The sequence below is a fragment of the Bombina bombina genome, chromosome 8 (assembly GCF_027579735.1).
Source record: "Bombina bombina isolate aBomBom1 chromosome 8, aBomBom1.pri, whole genome shotgun sequence".
NCBI classification, from domain to species: Eukaryota; Metazoa; Chordata; class Amphibia; order Anura; family Bombinatoridae; genus Bombina; species Bombina bombina.
The window spans coordinates 263,191,458-263,217,404 of NC_069506.1; the positions used below are offsets into that span (position 1 = coordinate 263,191,458).

Sequence of the window (25,947 nt, forward strand, 5' to 3'; positions counted from 1 at the left end):
TAAAAAGAGACATTTTCTTTTCTGTATACTCCAAAAGGGATTTATATAACCTTATATTGATATATTTTTCACCTCATAAGATAACATTAGTTTGTTTAAGTTTTAAATTGTCTTTAAGAGTTATCAATAACTACCATCTGAATTGTATACCATTCTGCGCCCCCTCCACTGTGATTTTATCATGTATTAGAATAAGCACTCTGATATTACTGTGACACTGGCACCAATTTACTCAAACAATAAGCACTGTGATATTACTGTGACACTGGCACCAATTTACTCAGACAATAAGCACTGTAATATTACTGTGACACTGGCACCAATTATCTCAGACAATAAGCACTGTGATATTACTGTGACACTGGCACTAATTAGCTCAGACAATAAGCACTGTGATATTACTGTGACACTGGCACCAATTTACTCAGACAAGAAGCACTGTGATATTACTGTGACACTGGCACCAATTTACTCAGACAATAAGCACTGTGATATTACTGTGACACTGGCACCAATTAGCTCAGACCTTAAGCACTGTGATATTACTTTGACACTGGCACCAATTAGCTCAGACAATAAGCACTGTGATATTACTGTGACACTGGCACAAATTATCTCAGACAATAAGCACTGTGATATTACTGTGACACTGGCACCAATTAGCTCAGACAATAAGCACTGTGATATTACTGTGACACTGGCACCAATTTACTCAGACAATAAGCACTGTGATATTACTGTGACACTGGCACCAATTTACTCAGACAATAAGCACTGTAATATTACTGTGACACTGGCACCAATTATCTCAGACAATAAGCACTGTGATATTACTGTGACTCACAGTAATATCACAGTGCTTATTGTCTGAGATAATTGGTGCCAGTGTCACAGTAATATCACAGTGCTTATTGTCTGAGATAATTAGTGCCAGCCCAGTGTCACAGGATATATTGCTTTAAATTACAAAAATGTATTGTGCTATCATCTATGATATAACACTTACAGAATGCCAAAACAACATGATTACATTTATTTCAAATCACATGACACGTTTATTTACAAAACTATACAATAAACAGTTGTTTGAAACTTTGATCATTGAGTTATTTATAATTAATAACAAAGCAAACTTATCCTGGATACTTGACCTCCCTAAGTAAAAAAACAATTGAATTCATAGTCCATACTGTGCAAGCTAAGTGACCTTGGTATGGTGCAATGTGAGATATGGCTACCTATGTAATTACATAGGTAGCCAGATCTCACATTGCACCATACCAGCAGGATCACTTACCTTGCACAGTATGTATACTCACTCAAACACCATGATTATTAACACTTCACACACACAATCACTTCACTACATATGACCATTTGGATTTGATTCAAGCCATTCTATATATATTATTGGCCAAATCACACACAGCCCACTCACCAGGTCTAGTAACCTCCAAAACAATTTAGTCACACTTTAAGCCCCTATTTATTAACCCCTACCCATAACCTGTGCCAATCAGTCTCTAACTCTCTAGGTATACAGGGGTTTGTGAACCCTCTCTCAGTACAGGGGGTTTGTGTATAAGCAGCATTTTGTGTTCTGTAATTGTCACTATCTCTGATTAGGAAGATTTACTGTTTCTGTTTGTAAACAATATTGTGGTGGGTGAGACTAGAGAAGACAACAATGACCCGGGCCCAGGGGTAGATAGAGCAGACCAGCCAGGGGGGCAGAGCCAGAGAGACTATTTAATGAAGAAATCAGTCACTGTATTCACATGCACGTACACAGGGACTAATCTTTTATAAATATTATTTTATTTGCATATAGTGTACACTGTAGAATATTTTTTTGAAGTGATTGCACACCTATTTCTTTGTTTATGCAGCAAGGCCAGTGGAAAGGGTCACTCACTCAGGAGATTTTCTCTCCCACCAGCCAGAGCCGCAACAGTACACCATGAGCAACCCCCCCCCCCGCACGGCCCCCCCCTCAGTGTGACTCTGAGCTAAGCACCGTCTGTGGCACCCCTCAATCTGCTCACCTGACTGTGCCCCAGGCGCCCCCCCCCCTTGGCCAGCCCCCCCCCCCACTCTGACACGGAGAGGCGAGAGGAGCCCTCACTCAGCCTCACCATACCCCCACGGCCCCCCCCTCTGTCTGACTCTGAATAGTCGTGGTCTGAGGCTGAGCTTACCTGATTGTTTGATGTCCCGCTAGCCAGAAGACTCCAGACAGGACCAGTGCCAGAGCAAGACAATATCTTCCACCTGACCCAGACCACGCATGCACAGTCAGTCCACGACGACTCACTCCTGTCTCCTGCTACTGACTAGGCTGCACTGCACGTGCAGTCACAAGAAAAATGTTGAGATACACGTGTGCGGTGCAGCCAGTCAGTGAGTCAGGAAGGAGGAGGAGGGAAAGTTACTTCTGAACTTCCAGGGCAGCCAGCGGCAGAGCAGCCAGACGAGTGACGACTGACAACAAAGTGCAATGTGCTGCAGCTTCTGCACTGATGTCTGGCATGTCTGCTGCCGCAATGCAAATTATAAAATAAAAATAATATATATAGTGTGTGAATCGAAGGTTGGGGGGAAAAATACAAAAAAGAATAATTAAAAAAAAAAAGAAAAAACAACCACCTGCCTCTTGGGCCCCCCTTTGTGTGGGAGACCTGCTGGGCCCGGTTGCAATGGCGACCGTCGCACCACTGTTAGTTACGCCCCTGCCTCCCTCTCTAGTGACTCTTGCATGAAGTTCCACTTCTTGGGTATTGCTATCCCATACGTCACTAGCTCATGGACTCTTGCCAATTACATGAAAGAAAACATAATTTATGTAAGAACTTACCTGATAAATTCATTTCTTTCATATTGGCAAGAGTCCATGAGACCCACCCTTTTTATGGTGGTTATGATTTTTTTTGTATAAAGCACAATTGTTTCCAAATTCCTTTGTTGATGCTTTTTACTCCTTTCTTTTTCACCCCACTACTTGGCTATTCGTTAAACTGAATTGTGGGTGTGGTGAGGGGTGTATTTATAGGCATTTTGAGGTTTGGGAAACTTTGCCCCTCCTGGTAGAATTGTATATCCCATACGTCACTAGCTCATGGACTCTTGCCAATATGAAAGAAATTAAGTTATCAGGTAAGTTCTTACATAAATTATGTTTTTGCATTAAGTCCAAATACATGTAGTTTAAGGGCTCCATGTACAAGTAACGTTAACTGCCCCAGAACCCTTGCAGGGCAGGTTTGCACATGCAAGCCTGCTTCTTACACTCTTCACCACCTCTGAGATCTGCTGTCCGCATGCCTTTTAATACATGGGGCCCTAAGTCTGAAAATGGCGTATTTTCCAGTTTTGGAAACTGAAGTACACACTGCAGACTTCACAAGCCTAAACCTGCCACATATCTGTCTCCTATATGCTTCCGCTGAAATCTTAAGAAAAAGCTGCAAAGTAGATAGGTGCACTTTGCAGTTTCATCAGCAGATTTTTTTTTTTAGCTGGATTTCTTCTTGTGAAAGTGCAACGCATTAGGATCTGGCTCCAAAAAGAGCTAAATATTGCAAGCGGCCGCCTTCCTCTGCGTTCGGCAACTAAACTGCAGAATGCACGTGCCTACTGCAAAGCAATGGAAGTTTTACTAACAAAATCACAGTGGCAAACATTGTCAACTCCAGTAATAAGTCTAGATTTAGTTCATTCCAATAAGGCAAGCTGTGAGTGGAATTTAACTAATAAAAACCAGTTGTAGTAAACAATATATATATATATTTTTTTAATCACACTGAGCTAATATGTTAATTTATCGGTGTATAGTTGTACAGAGAGATACAATTTTTGTTTCAAAATAAAAAAATAAATAATTTAAATTTAAAGGGACACTGTAGTCATAAATGAAATGCCAATTACACAGGAGTATACATAAAAAATCTATTTTTTTCTAATGTCTATAATCTGTATTAAATATGTAGCGTTTTGAAAATATTTGTTTTAAATAATTAATTTTTCCAAACCCACTCCTATGTCAGCCATTACGGATTCCCAATCTGTGCTGACAACTGCAGTTGTAAGATGGCGAGATTTGGACGCATTGCGCATGCGCGAGTTAGGGCAACGTCACATGATACGTCACCATCTGAAGTTGAATAAGACAAGGACAATCTATACAGCAGCAGTCGAGTTAGCTGCGCACATAGCGTAAGTACTTATCTTGTGAACACTTCCAGAATCTCCCTAGAATAAACGAGCAAACGATACTTACTTTGCAACATTATGCAATACAGTACTTTTATTTTGCAAAAGGACCACTAGCAGCATTGAAGTATATTGTATATTCGATTGGCTGGAATACAGATAGAATTAATGAAAATTTTAAATGCGCATGAGTTTTTTTTTTCTCTTCTGCTATGATGTCGGCTTGATTGCTGCAATTTGCGCATGCGATAGGAAGTATATGCTATTGCGCATGCGTTAAATGTAGATAATTTATTTTAATGAGATGCAAAAATCAGGGCTATAATTGGCGGTTTGGTTATCCCATAGACGGCTCACATTTATGGGCTGGATGACGTGATGCCATCGTAATAAAATAAAATATAATTTTATGTAACAAGGGGGGCTTCGTTTTAAACATTCATAAGGTAAATTAAATTGAGATTATAGTTTATATGCAAAACGTTAATTGCTTTAGGAAATAAAAAGTTAGTAATCCTTTAAGTCAAACAAGGCATAGAATGTGTCATTATTGAACGTATAACATTATTGCAATATACACTCATGTCATTGCTTTTTGCTATAAAATACATCTGGAAATGGTGCTTGTTCCACTTGGGTTAATACTGTTATCTGCTTTCTGCAAACTGTTTTACTCCCTCATTTTGTCTATTTAGTTGTTTTCTTGCAAAGTGGATTATCAAATTTGAGTCAGCAATCAGAAAAGACATTCTTTACAGTAGCAGTGGGCATACTAGGTATTTTAGTTCTGAATGCCATGTATATATGCATATTTAGCTGGAGATTAGAAAGACATAGATGTATATTTAAATACCTAGTTAATAAAATAACCTAACAGTTCATGCTCAAATATGTATATTAGTTTGTGATTGGTCAGCAAAGTTCCTTTTGTTTTCAGGGAAAGGGAAACAAGTGGAAATAAAACACACATATGCTCATTTGGCAAAATGAAGCTGCATTATTCATTGCTCAATTCTACTCTGATATTAAAGGGACATTAAACACTTTGAGATGGTAATATAAATGTTAAATCGTATATATAATAAAAAAAAATCTGCAATATACTTTAATTATTTATTTTGTCCCCTTTTCCTGTAATTCCATTAAGGAAATTGTGAGCTTTTCAGTTCCTTTTAGAACACTGCTATTGGCTGCACAGTCTAGTGACCTATATATAAACTGTCCCTAATTGACCACTGAAGAGAAAGTAACCTAAGTTACAACATGGCAGCTCACATTGTTTTATAGACACTAAAACTTTACACATATTTGTCAACATTTAAACAGCTAATTAAACTTTATAAAAATACATCTACATGTTATTCTCAGACTAATCTTTTCTTTAAATGCATAATTCTATCTAGCAATTATTGTTTAATGTCGCTTTAAGGTACATAATTATGCAGCTTACAATTTGTGTTTAACGTCCCTTTAAATTTGTTCATGCTAAAATAATCTAACTAACATGTTTAAAAAATAGGTTATTTCATATATATGATAGAAAATTTTAGATTTATAAGGGACATAAAAATACTAATAATATTATGCTCTATTGTGCTTCTGCCGGAGTTAGTTTGGATTCAATCTATTTCAGAGACCTCAGTATGTGACTTTGGGGGTACCACCTCACATGGGTCCTGTACTAGACAGTTTACCAGGGGAGTTAGTATACTCTGTGCATGATGTACCCCCATCGCTAATTACCTTCACTGTATTCAGAATAATTTTTGAGTGTTTCTCAGTTTGCTAATTGGAATTATAGTAACTGCTGAACTATAGGAGCGGAGGTAATATTTCCAATTAACCCATTGGCTGCCAGAGACGCTTCCAACATACTTCCGTCTAACGCAAGCAAGCGGATGATCTACTAAAAGACTGCAATTCCCAGCATGCCTAATTTGGGAACGTCATTTATTCGCCTGCGAGTGAAGTGACGTATGTTTAGTGCGCGGCAGTGACAAAGGGAATCTGAAGATAATGGAGGAAATCGGTATCGTCATAGAGAAGGGAAGCGGGCAGGTAAAACTGCTGACAGCTAGAAATGTCTCATAGAGGCTTTATATGTGTTATTTAACTTATATTGTCAGGGCCAGTGTGTGTATAGTGCGTGCATCACGGTATATTAATTACACATAGTATAGTAATGAGGCCTGCCGTTGGTGGCTCTGTCTCAGTAGAGTGTCAAATTCTCCAATAGCTCAGGCTGCTATTATTTACTTCAGTGAAAAGATTAGTGTGCTTTACTTGCTACTATGCACACTGAGTTTTCCTACTTCATCTATAAACTTTGGTGCGCTTAAAGGGACAGCTAAAGAGATGGAAAAGTCAACATTAAACTTACATGATTCAAAGAGCATGTGTTTTAAATTTACTTATATTTTCAAATGTGCTTCATTCTCTTGGTATCCCTTATTAAAGGGATACTAACCCCACATTTTTTCTTTTATGATTCAGATAGAGCATGCAATTTTAAGAAACTTTCTAATTTACTCCTATTATCAATTTTTCTTTGTTCTCATGTTATCTTGATTTGAAAAAGCAGTAATAAAAGATTAGGAGCCGGCCCATTTTTAGTTCAGCACCTTGGTAGAGCTTGCTGATTGGTTTGCTACATTTAGCCACAAATCAGCAAGTGCTACCCAGGTGCTGAACAAAAAATGGTCCGGCTCTTCTAAAGCTTACAGTACTGCTTTTTCAAATCAAGATAGCATGAGAACAAAGAAAAATTGATAATAGGAGTAAATTAGAAAGGTGCTTAAAATCTCATGCTCTATCTGAATCGTGAGAGAAAAAAATTGGGTTTAGTATCCCTTTAAGAAATAATATGCACATATCCTACACTAGTAGGAGCTGCTGCACACATTTGTCTCTTGTGATTGGCTAACTAGATGTGTTCAGCTAGCTGCCAGTAGTGCAATGCTGTTCCTTCAGCAAAGGATAATAAAAGAATAAAGAACATTTGATTATAGAAGAAAATTGGAAAGTTGTTTGAAATTGTATGTTCTATCCAAATCATGAAAGGAAAAAAATGGGGTTTCCTTTCCCTTTAAGTTAAAATGAAACTTTAATGATTTAGATAGAACATGCAATTAATAATACGTTTCTAATTTATGTCTATTATGAACTCTGTCTTGTTCACTGTCATGGTATAAGTTGTTGAAGAGTAAACATGTAGACTCGGGAGTAGCAAGACATTGAGAGCTAGCTGATCATGACTGGTGAGCCAATGACAAAAGGCATATATGCACAGCAAGAAACCAGCAGCGTGCTTTAAAGGGATACTAAACCTAAATTTTGGCTTCAATGATTCAGATAGAGAATTCAATTTTAAGCAACTTGATAATTTACTCCTATTATCAATTTTTCTTCATTCTCATGCTATCTTTATTTGAAAAGCAGGAATGCAAAGCTTAGGAGACAGCCCATTTTTATGTCATGTGACAGTTTCTCAAGTACAATACAGACTAATGATTTAAGATACCTTCTTTATAATTATGAATAACTGTAACTTAAAAGACATTATGAAATAATAAAACTGTTTTATTTGCTTGTTGTCACAAAGTTATAAAAACTTGAATACATTTCACAGAACATGTTTATAAATAAAAATATTACAATAAAATACATTAATAACAACAACAATACATAATGTAAAATCACAACCAACCAAAAAGTGCAATACATTAAAAAAATGTAACAGTGCACTGTTTAATCATGGGGAACAACACTGGGATATATTACATTGACTGGTAAGCTTTACCAATGCTCTCATTACATGTCCAACTCCATTAAAGTCTATGGAGTTGGAAATGTGAACAGAGCATTGGTAAAGCTTACGAGTCAAATGTAATCTAAATCTAGTCCTATAATTGTAGGATGAGTGTTCATAGGACATAAAAGGGATATTAAACACACATTTTTTTTCTTTCATGATTTAGCTAGTGCATGCATTTTTAAGCAGCTTTCTAGTTTACTCCTATTATCAATTTTTCTTCCTTCTCTTGGTATCTTTATTTTAAAAGCAGAAATGTATGTTTAAGAGGCTGGCCCATTTTTGGTTCAGAATCTGGACTGTACTTGCTTATTGGTGGCTAAATTAATTAACCAATCAGGAAGTGCAACCCAGGTTCTAAACCAAAGATGGGCCGACATACTTTTCTGCTTTTCAAATAAAGATACCAAGAGAAGGAAGAAAAATTGATAATATGATTAAATTAGAAAGATGCGTACAATTACATGCTCTATCTGAATCATGAAATAAATAAATTGGGTTTACTATCCCTTTAACTTAATTTGTCCTATGAACACTCTTCCTGCAATTATATAAGCTAAGGATGTTCCTTGGAGTACAGTATGTTTTGAGCATAATTGTATAAAATGTATACAATTAGGGGCAAGTTCTTTTTAAGGAACAGAAGCATCTCTGCATGTTCCGCTATAAGTCTTTCACTTTCCACACTACTGCATAGGGCAGAAAGATAGTTTTGAGCCATTAAATCTCAATTTATTAACAGTACTTCAGGGGTTTGTCTGAATGAGGTACAATGATCTCTCCCAGGTAGGCTTCCAGCTGTCTAGTAGCAGCTTTTGGAGCACTGCTCTTAGACGTACACATAACAGCAATTTTTATTGGCAGAACAGGGAACAATTTTTAGTTAAAGGGACAGTCTAGTCCAAAATAAACTTTCATGATTCAGATAGAGAATGTAATTTTAAACAATTTTTCAATTTACTTTTATCACCAATTTTGCTTTGTTCTCTTGGTATTCTTAGTTGAAAGCTAAACCTAGGAGGTTCATATGCAAATTTCTAAACCCTTGAAGGCCGCCTCTTCTCTCGGCGCATTTTAACAGTTTTTCACCACTAGAGGGTGTTAGTTCATGTGTGACATATAAATAACACTGTGCTCACGCACGCGGAGATCCAGTGAGCCCACTCTGATTGGCTAAAAATGGATGTCTGTCAAAAGAACTGAAATAAGGGGGCAGTTTGCAGAGGCTTAGATACAAGGTAATCACAGAGGTAAAAAGTGTATTTATATAACTGTGTTGGTTATGCAAAACTAGGGAATGGTTAATAAAGGGATTATCTATCGTTTTAAACAATAACAATTCTGGAGTAGACTGTCCCTTTAAGTCTCCACTCCAGCTTAAAATGAAATGGGAACATGAAATTTAAAAAACACCACAAGAGGGCAATTCGGCAAGATCTGGAGGTTTTATCAGCATTGTGGGTTTCATGTCCCTTTAACTGCTTCTTATGGATCATCCTTTTCACAATAAGCTATAATGAAGCGTTATTATACTTTTTAAAACCAGCTACTTTCCACCCATAGTCTCTTAGAAATGTCATTTATTTTATTATGATTACTAAACAGAACCTTTAAGATGATAATAGGAAATCCTAATTATAGGCCTGATAACCAGCTGCCAATAAAGTGGCATTTTGTGAGTGTATTGTTCATATAGAGCATGTAAATAAAAATACTAATATTTTTCTCTTGGTATCCTTTGTTAAATTGTAGCTCATTTCTATGAGAGCATATCTAGATATACTCAGGAGTGTGCATGTATCTTGAGAACTATTTGCCATGACCTCTCCAGGACCTTTTTTTATAAGTTTAGCTAATATTAAGCTAAAATGCGCTAAATATTCAACTTTTTCATTTTATTGCACACATTTAGCATTAAAGTGATACTGAATCCCATTTTTTTTCTTTCATGATTCAGATAGAGCATGCAATTTTACTCCTATTATCAATTTTTATTTAAAAAAACAGGAATGTAAGCTTACAAGCCGGCCAATTTTTGATTCAACACCCTGGATAACGCTTGCTAAATTGGTGGGTACATTTAGCCACCAATCAGCAAGCTGTACCCAGGTGCTCAACCAAAGATGGGTTGGCTCGTAAGCTTACATTTCTGCTTTTTTCAAATAAAGATACCAAGAGAACAAAGAAAATTGATAATAGAAGTAAATTAGAAAGTTGCTTAAAATTGCATGCTCTATCTGAATCATGAAAGAAAACAATTTGAGTTCAGTGTCCCTTTAAATAAATGTATTTTAAATTTTGCAATAATTTTGAACTTTGGAAGAGCAGAACATGTTATAATATTAGAAAGTGTTACTCTGCTCCCACCAGACTACTTTATAATGCCACACGGCAGAGAAAACATTCAGTTGAGAACATGGATATTATGTATAACATTGTAAAAATGCTTAAAGGGATATGAAACCCAAACGTTTTCTTTTGTGATTCAGACAGAGCAAACCATCTTTTAAAAGTTTCCAATTTATCAAATTTGCTTTGTTCCTATGATATTCTTTATTGAAGAGATACCTAGGTTAGCCCCCTCTGAAGAAGCCTTGTGAAACGTGCGCCAGGGGTGCCGCAGTGGGAGTACTTATCTCCCCTTTTTAGCCTGATTTATTATAATTATAACCAGCCTGTTTGCTATGCTCTCTATGCAATATTAGACGGTGGTAAATGTATTTGAGCTCCCGGATTGAAGGAACTTGGTCTAAGATCAGGGATGTTTCTATGCTTGATACCTCTAGATAGACCGAGTGTATATATAGAACCTTGCTAACAACCTTTGATAATATCCTCAATGATTTAATGCTTGGAACATATAGATATATGAGCATTGAACAGAGAAGCTATTACTACTTTCATTTTACAGGCTATCTAAATGTGTCTTTAACTTGTCTGTGAATGTTAATGCAATTATGAAAGGATTGCATCAATACTAACCTATTAAGTTATATTTTAAATGATTCTGTTTATATTACCTGCATAACAATGATTTAGTTTGTGTGTAAACTTACTTTCTGTGTATCTTAATAGCTAGGTAGGTAGGTAGGCGTCTGTAGCACTACGGGGTAGGAAACAGTGCTGCCCTCTAGTGTTCTTGCAAAACTGCTGCCATATAGTGCTTCCGAAATGGGCCAGCTCCAAAGCATACGTCCCTGCTTTTGAACAATAAGATACCAAGAGAACAAAGTAAATTTGATAATAGACGTAAATTAGAAAGTAGTTTAAAATAGCATGCTCTAGCTAAGTCATGAAAGAAACATGTTGGTTTTCATATCCCTTTAAGATATTTGCACGCTCCTGAGTCACCCTCAGTATGCTACCAGGTGTCTTTAATATTCCTGACATGCTCTCTTTGGGAGCGCAATTAACCCTTTCCTGTAAATTATTTAGTTTTTTATTTTTCTTATTATTTTAGAACATATCAAATAAATTATAATAATACTCACACTTTGGTGATTGCATATTAGTTCCGACATTTTTGACATTCTTAAAAATAAAGGAATCAATTGTTTGTTGGAATGTGAGCTGAGCGTGTGCAATATTGGGATTTCATAAAAAGTAGTGTGAAAAGCCAAGAGGTTAAAGGGACAGTAAAGTCATAATTAGACATTCATGATTTATACAGAGCACACCATTTTAAACTACTTTCCAATTTACTTCTATTATTTAATTTGCTCTCTTGTTATCCTTTGCTGAAAGGTTTAGCTAGGAAAGCTCAGGAGCAGCAAAGAACCTAAGTTCTAGCTGCTGATTGATGGCTGCATATTGTCATTGGCTCACCCATGTGTTCAGTTAGAACCAGTAGTGCATTGCTGCTGCTTCAACAAATGATACCAAGAGAATGAAGCCAATTTGATAATAGAAGTAAACTGGAAAGTTGTTTAAAATGGTATGTTCTACCTAAATCATGAAATAATTGTTTTGGGTTTCATCATGTCCCTTTAAGCAGAACATGCTAAAATGGGTTGTCACGAGGGCAAGTCTGTTGAATTAGATGAGCATGACATGGGTTTTCAAATCAAAGTATCTCATTTTAAAAGTTCTACTAATAGTCTGAAATAGAGTCCATATTGTGAGGTCCACAGGTCGTTGGACACATCAGTCACACACCAAGTGTAATGTGTTCTGGCAAGATCAGCTTTGCTTTTTAAAGGCAACAAGTTGCAACTATTAGTACTGAGATAATAGATATTACATTCTGTTTTTATTGTGTAATGAATATTCCTCTTTTTTTTTCCTGCTATAGGAGGAAGCTCCCTCTCTGGTTACCTCTAGACCACTTACAGCCCTTTCTTTCTTGGGTCCAGAGCCAGAGGACTTGGAGGATTTATATAGTCGATACAAGGTAAGCTAAGTTTGTATTACATAATCTGTATTAGAAATTGTAACCATTAGTTTTTCTAAAACATATTCATTTTCCATATTAAAGGGACAGTCAACACTCGAGATAACATTATCCAATATTTAAAAATAAAAAACGAAGATCAGCCTGCACCCCTTTTGTCTTGCCTACTTCCTTCTCCTAGTAATCATCGTCGATAACTTCTATAATATGATCTAAATATGGCAGCCTAACTCCCCCCACCGTTACGTAGCTACCTTCTTCTTCAAATGATCAGCCAATCAGAATCCAATCCTCGGTCAGAAATTGCAAGCGCGTGCAATTTCTGACCGAGTATTGGATTCTGATTGGCTCTTAATTTGAAGAAGAAGGTAGCTACGTAACGGTGGGGGGAGTTAGGCTGCCATATTTAGATCATATTATAGAAGTTATCGACGATGATTACTAGGAGAAGGAAGTAGGCAAGACAAAAGGGGTATGGTGCAGGCGGATCTTCATTTTTTATTTTTAAATATCGGATAATGTTATCTCGAGTGTTGACTGTCCCTTTAAGTGTAAATCTACCTCTTCTCCTGAAGTCTATGTATTCTCTCCTCTGTGCATGTCACAGATACACTAGACAAAACCAGTGGTTTAGTGTGTGTAGTTTTATTATGGAAAGTACATTGATTTGTTGCTAAATAAAGATCTTTCTCACATGTCTTTGGGGATTTTGTCTATACAACAGATAAAAGCAAACTATGGGGATATTAACTGTACAATTTATAAAATACTGTTGTATGCCGCATAAGTATAAAGTATCACTTGATATTAAAAGCGCATGCATTCCCTGTAAAATATTTCTTTATGTTAAATCAAAAATCTTTCCAACATCCTTTCATTATTCAGTGTTGTCCACCGAAAAAAAATTGCCAGCCATGTGGGGGCAATGCAATACTTTGCAATATTATAACATTTTCTGTTATTTATAAATATTACGTTAGATATCTAAAGCACAAATTGATTGCATAATTTAACATAAACTGATTTAATAATTATTTGTTCAACAAGCAACCCTGACATTCCTACATGCTAAGCAGTGGTTGCTTTGTGCAGAAGCTTTTATATATCTATCCCTAAGCACAGGAAGTACAGGGACTCCAAAAACAATGCATAGTTTTCTAAAAAACAAAACATACAAAAATACATTTTAAAATGCTTTTAAAACATGTATTTTGTCTAGATGTCTCTTGCAATGCAGCAAATCATCCCTGACACATAAATAAAAATAAATAAATACTTGAATGTCCCTATAAGTATTAAAAACATATTTTATTAGCAGCATTTAGCATTTTCTTTTATGATGGAGGTATGTTTTTCCTCTGGTTGACAAGTGTACAGTTGAGCAAATTTTCAAAGATCATCTGTACAGCTTGTGTTTGATTGGAAACTGCACAAACAGATCAGTATATACACAGTGACACTTTTCTCCTAATTAGAGAAATAAGGCTAACCTCTCTCATTATGTCTCCTCAATAACCATCTGCTTCAGCTGGTGATCACTCGTATCTCGCCCATAAGACAACTTATTTGATGACTTTAATCTCTTACTTTACCTGTATTTTATCTTTACAAAGGCTTCCAGGGAATCTAGGAGCATTGTTTATTCCGCTCAATCTCAACCTGGTTATTAGAGCCTAAATGTCACAACACCTGTCTGAGAAGATTAAAGAGAATTAGTACTGAGACTAGTGTGGGAGACAGTATGTGAGAAATAGATTTTTAAGAAAAATGTTCACTTTGTTTTCACTATTCAGTTATTAGGTTTAGGGCAGTTTTATATTTAGAACGCATTAGTTGGTAATGTATTTTAAATCCTTTTTTTTTATGTTTATAAGAGCCTTTGTGGTGTCCTTTTAAGAGTTGCAAGGATAAGAAAAAAAATTGTTTACTATTGTTTTGCTTAAAATACCATTATTATTAATAATAATAATGACTGAATTTCAAATTTTACTAACAAATTTTCCTTTCATTTCCCTGATTCCTGTATCATGTGACAGCCATCAGCAAATCACAGATGCATATATGTATACATTGTAAACTCTTGGGCATGTTCTTAAGGAGCTGGTGCAAAATGATATATTATGTTTTTCTAATATTTTCACGCTTGTCTTTATCAAGAAACTTTAATTTTGACTTGTGTCCCTTTAAGAACGTTTTGTATTTCTGTTATAGAAATTGCAGCAAGAATTAGAGTTCCTTGAGGTCCAGGAAGAATATATTAAGGATGAGCAGAAAAATCTCAAAAAGGAATTCCTGCATGCACAGGAGGAGGTAAAACGAATCCAGAGTATCCCACTCGTCATTGGCCAGTTTCTGGAGGCTGTTGACCAGAACACGGCTATTGTGGGTTCAACCACAGGTATTTGTCATTTTAGTTCAAGTACAATTCTGCTATCCCCCTTAAAGAGACATGCAGCCCAAAATTAAACTTTCATGATTCAGGTAGAGCTTGCAATTTTGCAATTTACTTGTATATCTTGATTGACTTATTCTCTTGGTACTGGGAGCTAGCTGAACACATTGGTGAGGTATATATGTGCAGCCACCAACCAACAGCTAGTTACCAATGGTACACTGCTTCTCCTGCTCACCAAAGGAAACGCAGAAAAAGAAACAAATTATATAAAGGTAATACAAGTAAATTGTAAATTTGCTTAAAATTGTATTCCCTATCTGACTCGTGGAAGTTTAAATTTTTCTTTACTGTCCCATTTAATACAGCGTCAGACACCTTTTTAACATTAACATTTTAACAATATTTTTTTCTCTTAATAGGGTCTAATTACTACGTTCGAATCTTGAGCACTATTGACCGTGAGTTGCTGAAGCCCAATGCCTCTGTTGCACTTCACAAACACAGCAATGCTCTGGTTGATGTTCTTCCACCTGAGGCTGACAGCAGTATCATGATGCTGACCTCAGGTATGTACCAGTGTTCAACCTACTTCTTTTTGTGTGTGCGGTAGGGTTTGGCTGCTTTTATGCCAAACATTTATGGGGTATCCCTAATGTATTATACACAAATTTTACAAAACAATATTCAAAGTTTTCCAGTCCTTACACGTAAGTATTGTTGTTTTTATACCTAGATCAAAAGCCAGATGTGCTTTATTCTGATATTGGAGGGATGGATATTCAGAAACAAGAAGTGAGAGAGGCAGTGGAGCTTCCACTTACACACTTTGAACTCTATAAACAGGTGAGTGGAACAAGGTGTTTTTCAGTGATTGTGTCCAATAAAGTTCCTTCACAATTCCAAAAAAAATACATTAGCCTGAATCGCTGCCTCTTGCTGATTGGATCGCTGGCATATGGTTTATGTGTACCTAATAACAGAAGGAATAGTCTGAATCGCTGCCTCTTGCTGATTGGATCGCTGGCATATTGTTTATGTGTACCTAATAACAGAAGGAATAGTCTGAATCGCTGCCTCTTGCTGATTGGATCGCTGGCATATTGTTTATGTGTACCTAATAACAGAAGGAATAGCCTAATTTGCTCACTCTTGCTGATTGGATCACTGGCATATTGTTTATGTGTACCTAATAACAGAAGGAACAGTCTAATTCACTGCCTCTTGCTGATTGGATCGCTGGCATATTGTTTATGTGTACCTAATAACAGAAGGAACAGTCTAATTCACTGCCTCTAGCTGATTGGATCGCTGGCATATTGTTTACGTGTACCTAATAACAGAAGGAACAGTCTAATTCGCTCCCTCTTGCTGTTTGGATCGCTGGCATATTGTTTACGTGTACCTAATAACAGAAGGAATAGCCTAATTTGCTCACTCTTGCTGATTGGATCGCTGGCATATTGTTTACGTGTACCTAATAGAAGGAATAGTCTAATTCACTGCCTCTTGCTGATTGGATCGCTGGCATATTGTTTATGTGTACCTAATAACAGAAGGAATAGTCTAATTCACTGCCTCTTGCTGATTGGATCGCTGGCATATTGTTTATGTGTACCTAATAACAGAAGGAATAGCCTAATTTGCTCACTCTTGCTGATTGGATCACTGGCATATTGTTTATGTGTACCTAATAACAGAAGGAACAGTCTAATTCACTGCCTCTTGCTGATTGGATCGCTGGCATATTGTTTACGTGTACCTAATAACAGAAGGAACAGTCTAATTCGCTCCCTCTTGCTGTTTGGATCGCTGGCATATTGTTTACGTGTACCTAATAACAGAAGGAATAGCCTAATTTGCTCACTCTTGCTGATTGGATCGCTGGCATATTGTTTACGTGTACCTAATAGAAGGAACAGTCTAATTCACTGCCTCTTGCTGTTTGGATCGCTGGCATATTGTTTACGTGTACCTAATAGAAGGAACAGTCTAATTCACTGCCTCTTGCTGATTGGATCGCTGGCATATTGTTTATGTGTACCTAATAACAGAAGGAATAGTCTAATTCACTGCCTCTTGCTGTTTGGATCGCTGGCATATTGTTTACGTGTACCTAATAGAAGGAACAGTCTAATTCACTGCCTCTTGCTGTTTTGATCGCTGGCATATTGTTTATGTGTACCTAATAGAAGGAATAGTCTAATTCACTGCCTCTTGCTGTTTTGATCGCTGGCATATTGTTTATGTGTACCTAATAGAAGGAACAGTCTAATTCACTGCCTCTTGCTGTTTTGATCGCTGGCATATTGTTTACGTGTACCTAATAGAAGGAACAGTCTAATTCACTGCCTCTTGCTGATTGGATCACTGGCATATTGTTTACTTGTACCTAATAGAAGGAACAGTCTAATTCACTGCCTCTTGCTGATTGGATCACTGGCATATTGTTTGTGTACCTAATAACAGAAGGAATAGTCTAATTCACTGCCTCTTGCTGTTTGGATCGCTGGCATATTGTTTGTGTACCTAATAACAGAAGGAATAGTCTAATTCACTGCCTCTTGCTGTTTGGATCGCTGGCATATTGTTTATGTGTACCTAATAGAAGGAACAGTCTAATTCACTGCCTCTTGCTGTTTGGATCGCTGGCATATTGTTTATGTGTACCTAATAGAAGGAACAGTCTAATTCACTGCCTCTTGCTGTTTTGATCGCTGGCATATTGTTTACGTGTACCTAATAGAAGGAACAGTCTAATTCACTGCCTCTTGCTGATTGGATCGCTGGCATATTGTTTATGTGTACCTAATAGAAGGAACAGTCTAATTCACTGCCTCTTGCTGTTTTGATCGCTGGCATATTGTTTGTGTGTACCTAATAGAAGGAACAGTCTAATTCACTGCCTCTTGCTGTTTTGATCGCTGGCATATTGTTTGTGTGTACCTAATAGAAGGAACAGTCTAATTCACTGCCTCTTGCTGATTGGATCGCTGGCATATTGTTTATGTGTACCTAATAGAAGGAACAGTCTAATTCACTGCCTCTTGCTGTTTTGATCGCTGGCATATTGTTTGTGTGTACCTAATAGAAGGAACAGTCTAATTCACTGCCTCTTGCTGTTTTGATCGCTGGCATATTGTTTGTGTGTACCTAATAGAAGGAACAGTCTAATTCACTGCCTCTTGCTGTTTTGATCGCTGGCATATTGTTTACGTGTACCTAATAGAAGGAACAGTCTAATTCACTGCCTCTTGCTGATTGGATCGCTGGCATATTGTTTATGTGTACCTAATAGAAGGAACAGTCTAATTCACTGCCTCTTGCTGATTGGATCGCTGGCATATTGTTTATGTGTACCTAATAGAAGGAACAGTCTAATTCACTGCCTCTTGCTGTTTTGATCGCTGGCATATTGTTTGTGTGTACCTAATAGAAGGAACAGTCTAATTCACTGCCTCTTGCTGATTGGATCGCTGGCATATTGTTTGTGTGTACCTAATAACAGAAGGAACAGTCTAATTCACTGCCTCTTGCTGATTGGATCGCTGGCATATTGTTTACGTGTACCTAATAGAAGGAACAGTCTAATTCACTGCCTCTTGCTGATTGGATCGCTGGCATATTGTTTATGTGTACCTAATAGAAGGAACAGTCTAATTCACTGCCTCTTGCTGATTGGATCGCTGGCATATTGTTTATGTGTACCTAATAGAAGGAACAGTCTAATTCACTGCCTCTTGCTGTTTTGATCGCTGGCATATTGTTTGTGTGTACCTAATAGAAGGAACAGTCTAATTCACTGCCTCTTGCTGATTGGATCGCTGGCATATTGTTTGTGTGTACCTAATAACAGAAGGAACAGTCTAATTCACTGCCTCTTGCTGATTGGATCGCTGGCATATTGTTTATGTGTACCTAATAGAAGGAACAGTCTAATTCACTGCCTCTTGCTGATTGGATCGCTGGCATATTGTTTATGTGTACCTAATAACAGAAGGAAGAGTCTAATTCACTGCCTCTTGCTGTTTTGATCGCTGGCATATTGTTTATGTGTACCTAATAACAGAAGGAACAGTCTAATTCACTGCCTCTTGCTGATTGGATCGCTGGCATATTGTTTGTGTACCTAATAACAGAAGGAACAGTCTAATTCACTGCCTCTTGCTGTTTTGATCGCTGGCATATTGTTTATGTGTACCTAATAGAAGGAACAGTCTAATTCACTGCCTCTTGCTGTTTGGATCGCTGGCATATTGTTTGTGTACCTAATAGAAGGAACAGTCTAATTCACTGCCTCTTGCTGATTGGATCGCTGGCATATTGTTTATGTGTACCTAATAACAGAAGGAACAGTCTAATTCACTGCCTCTTGCTGTTTTGATCGCTGGCATATTGTTTATGTGTACCTAATAACAGAAGGAACAGTCTAATTCACTGCCTCTTGCTGTTTGGATCGCTGGCATATTGTTTGTGTACCTAATAGAAGGAACAGTCTAATTCACTGCCTCTTGCTGTTTGGATCGCTGGCATATTGTTTGTGTACCTAATAACAGAAGGAAGAGTATACTAATACATGAACATAATTGAAGTTCCGTAGTATGTTCACAAGAAATTGTCAGATCTGTTTGCCCTTGCCCAACAGACATACAGACACATGAAGCATGACTAAATAATCTACAGTAGATGATTATTAAGTTCAGCACAATTTGTACTAGCTACATGCCAAGCGTTAGTGTTTAAAGGGACATGGGGCTGTATTTAAAAAAATAAAGTACAAAAAAGATGTATTGAATATTGGTTAAATTCATATTGAAATAGCAGGAAATACACATTTTTACACAATGCTATAATAATCCTTACTGGCTGATAATTACATATTCCATCCCACAACTATATTGGTGGAGAAAGAAGTCTAATCACAAAAACTGCCTTCTCTAAAAAGAGGAGCATCACCCGCCTGATTTTACTGCCCACCCGTCTAAAATTTTAGCTAAAAATAATCTAAGATTAGCTAATAACATTTTCAATGTTTATTGTTCACATTATCGTTAAATTATGCAATTAATTTGTGCTTTTGATGGCAGAAAAATGTATAATATTAAAAAGTATTACATTTCCCTTATCCTGGCTACTCTGTAATGCCACCTGCTGGCAACATTTTCTGGGGAGAGCACAGGTATATATTTTTAAATTATATTTTTCAATTTTCCTGTAGATTGGAATCGATCCTCCTAGGGGAGTGTTGATGTACGGCCCCCCAGGTTGTGGAAAGACTCTTCTAGCTAAAGCTGTAGCTCATCATACAACAGGTAACTAAGAATATAAATGTATGATAAAGCACTGTTTAATTTCCTGTTATTATGTATATTGGCACAAGGGTTGTGGTATTGTAGGGGTGGTATATGACAGTATTCAGAACAAAATCAAGATCTGACTTGTTCCATGTTTCCTTGTATTTCCATTTTGCACGTTTGATCCAGAACATTTTTGTGAGTTTATATTAGAGACTTTAGAATGTTTATCACATAAATTCATCTGTGAAGCTTTCAGTTATGATGTTTGAAAATACATTTGTATCTAAGTAGAACAGAGAAGTTGCATCTTTTACTGGTTATTTCATTAATGCTAACACATTTCTTTTTCTCCATCTGCTCTCTAGCTGCTTTTATCCGTGTGGTGGGCTCTGAGTTTGTTCAGAAGTACTTGGGTGAGGGCCCTCGAATGGTGAGAGATGTTTTCAGGCTTGCCAAAGAGAATGCGCCCGCAATCATCTTCATAGATGAGATAGATGCTATAGCCACAAAACGATTTGATGCACAGACAGGAGGTGAGAAGTGAAGGGTTTATTTAGTGGGCACTACAAATTGGAAATGATTTAACGTATGTTTGTTTAAATCACTATTGTAAATTAACTCTTTGTGTCTCTGCAGCTGACCGAGAGGTACAAAGAATTCTGTTAGAGCTTCTAAATCAGATGGATGGATTTGACCAGAATGTAAATGTGAAGGTTAGTTTTACTCATGGTATCTTACCTTTTGTATTGTATGTTCTTAATATATTGCCTATGTATATCCATACAAGTAAAATATGTATCCTGCAAATACAGACTCTATGCTCTATACCCCAGCAATAAGTGCTGCCTTCCCTGGTGGAGGTAATCTTCAAGTGTACAAAAACAAACTGTTTGCCCTTTATGGAGTGTTTACCCATTACTTTTTTAATTATACAAAAGCCAAAAACTTTCCGTAATCACTTTTGAATACCTCCCAACAATTTAAATCTACATCTGATTTGATGTTGAGATTCTAATCTGCAAAACAGCAAGAAGTTTCTATAACACTATTTAAGTCTCTTTAAAATGTTGTATTCTATTTGTACATTGTCCTCTAGCTTGTTCTGTTAACAATTGACCAATGCCTTATGCATTAAACACAATTACTTTATTTGATCTTTGCAAAAAAAAATGTGCAACCATTTTTAGAGGGAGATCCTACTCCCTGATTTTTTATTTATTATTTTTTTTCTTCTTTCTCATGCAAGAAAAAAACATATAGTAATATGTTGTGCAAATGCCTTGTTGAATTTTATGGAACATTTTTCATTTCTATAACATAGTTTGAAAGTAGCTTTCTTTTGGGGATTTCTTTTTCACCTTTCACCCTGTAACTGCTTTGTATAGCTTGTTGTTTGCATGCAGGGTTGGTTCACCTAATATTGTTCACTTCCACAGCTTCAGAATCTCCTTTTTTATGAAAATAAAGAACAAGTACTAATCTAATATGATTTTTTTAAAAATGTTTAACTTCATTACAACTGTATTTTTGTCTGATATTTATTTTATGAAATTTTAAAAGTAGGACGTTGGTTTCTACTGTTCTTGTACTGAGGTTTTCTTGCTGGTGCTAAAAGTAATGCTCAGTCTGTTCCTTGTGTTTTTTTCTGCTTTTTATTTGCAACTGAATATTCCTTATCTTTGTCCCTTCCAGGTTATCATGGCAACAAATAGAGCAGACACTCTTGATCCAGCTCTCCTGCGTCCTGGTCGCTTGGACAGAAAAATAGAATTCCCTCTGCCGGACCGCAGGCAAAAGCGCCTTATTTTCTCAACCATCACCAGCAAGATGAATCTGTCTGAAGAAGTGGATTTGGAAGATTGTATCCTCAACACTATATTTACATTTGTTTTGTACATAAGAACTGTCATTTTGTAGTCTCTTGTTATCCGTGAAATAATAATGTGTATTTATTTCTGCTGGGAATCTAATCAGATCAAGTAGGCTATATTATTATTATTATTATTATTATTATTATTATTATTTTTTATTTATAAAGCATCAACAAATTCCACAGCACTGTCAATAGGTACAACTTACACAGTGCTTGTAAGAGACAAGACCAAAGTTGTCAAATACAGGAGGAATTGAGGGCCTTATTCCCATGAGAATTTACAGTCTAGGATATCAAGTTTCTCACACTAACTTTTAGGGTGAGTTAAATAATACATTGCCTACAACCTCTGCTGAAGTCCCAGGAAGTGCATGGGTCCATCTGTTATGCCTGTATAGATGAGCCATAATCCTCCCCCCACCACACACACACTTTTGTCCATTGAAACAGATTTACATACCGCCTGATATTTGTACTTTTGAATGTTCCCTTAAATGGACATTAAATACTGAATACATTTTATAAGCACATTATTGAAGTTATTCCCCGCCTCCCTATAGTCAAGGGGGGGGCCGCCATGTTGAAATCTATCTTTCACTACATTCCAGCGCTGGTGGGTTTGCACATGTGCAGCTGCTCTCCTTCATTTTCTTGCAGTGAATCCTAGGTTCCATAATGGCAGCACCCCTGATTAGAGGGAGGTGCATGAAATATGTTAAATGTATCTTTAAAGAAACAGTGTGCTCTAATATTTTCTACTATTTATTATGTTCCCAATTATCCATTTTACCTTCTGTGTTATATTGTTTAGAAATAGCTCCATCACCTTTATTTTCACATTTTAAATTGCTGTTTTAGCCTTTTGTATCCCCACATATACTGAGCATTTCTGAACTTAAAGTGAATGTAAAGTTTTTAATGAGAAAGTGCCCGGTTTTTAAAACTACACCTAAAAACAGGGGCACTTTCATTAATTTAACCTTACATTTAAGCATTTAGTTTTATTAAATACTTACCTTTTTCCTTATGACAGCAGACCGGCGATCTTCCGCCCACAGCTCCTGCTGTAGTTAGCACAGCAATGACAAATCCGGCTTCTTCCAATCATTGCGTGCACCCCAAGGCATCCAGCTCGTGAGGCCACGCAACGATTGGAGGAAGCAGGATTAGTCATTGATATGCTGAGTACAGCAGGAGAAGCAGGTGGAGGATCGCCGGTCTCCTTTCATAAAGAAATAGGTAAGTATTTATAAAAAATAAAAAAAAGACGCTTCAATGTGAAGTTTAATGATTGAAAGTGCCCCTGTTTTTAAGAGTTTTTTTTTTTTTTTTTTTTTAAACTTTACAGTCACTTTAAGCTCTGGCTAAAAAAAGCAAGGTTTAGATAAAATAATGCTCACAGTGGGGTGCTATGAAAGAGACTTAGCAGAAAAGGCTATTTCATATGCAAAAATATATAAAGGAACAATTTCCCATACATTTTAAACTCTGCAGCTGGTATAACAAGTAATTGGAAACACTTTGAGAAATCGGTACACTGCCCCTTTAAATCATTACATCATCTGTGTCAACTAAATGATTAAAGGGACATTGTGCTGTAACATTTTCGTCCCTTTAATGCATTTTTTTCTCAACTCCAGTCCTCAAGTATCCCTAACAGGTTAGGTTTTCATTATATCTGAACTATAGAATAGGGGAAATAATCAGCTGATCAGTAACCATGGTTACTAGCCTGCTCTCACCCACCAGCTGATTATTTCACCTGTGCTCTAATGAAGATAACAAATATGGCCTGTTGAGAAACACTGCTTTAATGTGGAATAGTCCCTTTACATTTATTTTGCCATTTGACACAACTGATTTTGTTTTGGAAATATAAATACTGCAGTGGTATCTATAGAAAAGCTGTGTAAACATGGAACAGCAAGCATAAATCAGCCTCTGAGTGTAGGGTGGGAGAGGTTTGTACTATTTTATATTGGCCATTGTTTATAGATAGAAAGAGACTAGGAGGTCTACTTTTTCTGCAGGCTCAGTTTATTTAAATGGACATATTCATGAGAAGTTAATATTTTATTGCACAAAAACCGCTTTCATATACAAAAATAAACAAAAAGGAACAATTTCCAATACATTTAATACTCTACAGCTAAAGCAATAGTTATTGAGAACCTCTTAAGAGGAAACCAATTTTACAGTACTGTCCACATACACAAGAGCAGACATTTGTTTAAACACTTTGTTCAGTACATGAACCATCCACTGGCAAATATTGTCTAAATGGAATATAAATGTCTTAATTCTTTTACCTACAATTTTCCTTAATTCTGAAAACAGATGTGGCGCGACCTGATAAGATATCTGGAGCTGATATTAACTCAATTTGTCAAGAGGTGAGTACCTGAGTACCGACTGGCTGTGTGTCATATCCTTTTAAAGGGACATGAAACACAAAAAAAATATTTTGTGATTCGGATAGAACATACAAGTTTAAAGGGACACTGAACACAATTTTTTTCTTTCGTGATTCAGATAGAGCATGAAATTTTAAGCAACTTTCTAATTTACTCCTATTATCAAATTTTCTTTATTCTCTTGGTATCTTTATTTGAAATGCAAGAATGTAAGTTTAGATGCCGGCCCATCTTTGGTGAACAACCTGGGGTTGTCCTTGCTGATTGGTGGATAAATTCATCCACCAATCAAAAAGTGCTGTCCAGAGTCTGAACCAAGAAAAAAAGCTTCAATGCCTTCTTTTTCAAATAAAGATAGCAAGAGAACAAAGAAAAATTAATAGGAGTAAATTAGAAAGTTGCTTAAAATTGCATTCTCTATCTAAATCATGAAAAAAAATTTTTGGGTTCAGTGTCCCTTTAAGCAATTTTCCAATTTACTCCCATTATCTAATTTGCTTCATTCTTTAGATATCCTTTGTTGAAGAAATTGCAGTGCACATGGGTGAGCCAATAACATGAGGCATCTATGTGCAGCCACCAATCAGCAGCTAGTGAGCATATTTATATATGCTTTTCAACAAAGGATATCAAGAGAATGAAGCAAATGTGATAATAGAACTAAATTGGAAAGTTGTTTTATAATTGTATGTTCTATCTGAACCATGAAAGAGAAAATGTGGGTTTCATGTCCCTTTAAGTCTGTAGCTGAAGTATAACTATGCTATGTAGCGCTATTCTGCCCCTTTATGAAAATCATAGCCTTTAAGAGCAGTAACAAATCTGTTTAAAGCCACCTCTTGCTGATTTGTGTTTTCATTCCGTGTGACCTTTGTATATTCACAGGGTGGGATGCTGGCTGTCCGAGAAAACAGATACATTGTATTGGCTAAAGACTTTGAGAAAGCGTATAAAACGGTGATCAAAAAAGACGAACAGGAACACGAGTTCTACAAATAACCGTCACTTCATGCTTCTCCATCCTGGATGTTCCTCATGTTAGATGTCTTACCATCCCTTATTTTGATTGCTGCCTCCTAACTGCATTTTGTTATAATAAATGTGACAGAACGGTCAATTAAAAACCTCTGGTATAATTTAATTGTAAAGTCCTAACTCGTTTTATTTCATATTCTTACTACTTTAGTGATGGCCATTTTCTTAACTCATGGAGGCCACATATTAATACTTTAGAAGCCTCAAGCATTGCATATTAATGTATTGCTGTTAAATACTCAATATAACATTTTTTAGTGGCCCAGAGCCAGGTTTAGGCAATGTGCCCTCTATCTGCTGGTGTTCCATCCCAGAGTTGTAGCCACGTAGCCTACCAGAAGACCCCAGAGGATGTATTTTAATTCCTCTTGTTCCTGGGGACACACAGAAAAAATCTTTATGGCACATAAGCTACTTTTTATGATGGCTGACAAAACAAGTGTAGAGGGCCACATGTGGCCCATGGGCCCCCAATTGTCTCTCCCTGCACTATGACATCTTACTAGTACTATTCTATGTATCGAAT

The 25,947-nt window shown here is 36.6% G+C and overlaps 1 protein-coding gene across 1 annotated transcript; it reads left to right on the forward strand.

Moving 5' to 3' along the window:
• The first annotated feature begins 6,146 nt into the window (after positions 1-6,146).
• Positions 6,147-25,527, forward strand: PSMC4 (proteasome 26S subunit, ATPase 4). The gene is made up of 11 exons (XM_053691280.1): positions 6,147-6,267; positions 12,312-12,410; positions 14,622-14,808; positions 15,225-15,371; positions 15,539-15,648; positions 20,021-20,114; positions 20,465-20,632; positions 20,736-20,812; positions 21,792-21,960; positions 24,310-24,365; positions 25,272-25,527. The coding sequence occupies exons 1-11, from the start codon at positions 6,226-6,228 to the stop codon at positions 25,383-25,385; spliced, it is 1,263 nt and encodes a 420-aa protein (XP_053547255.1). The 5' UTR covers positions 6,147-6,225; the 3' UTR covers positions 25,386-25,527.
• The last annotated feature ends 420 nt before the right edge of the window (positions 25,528-25,947 follow it).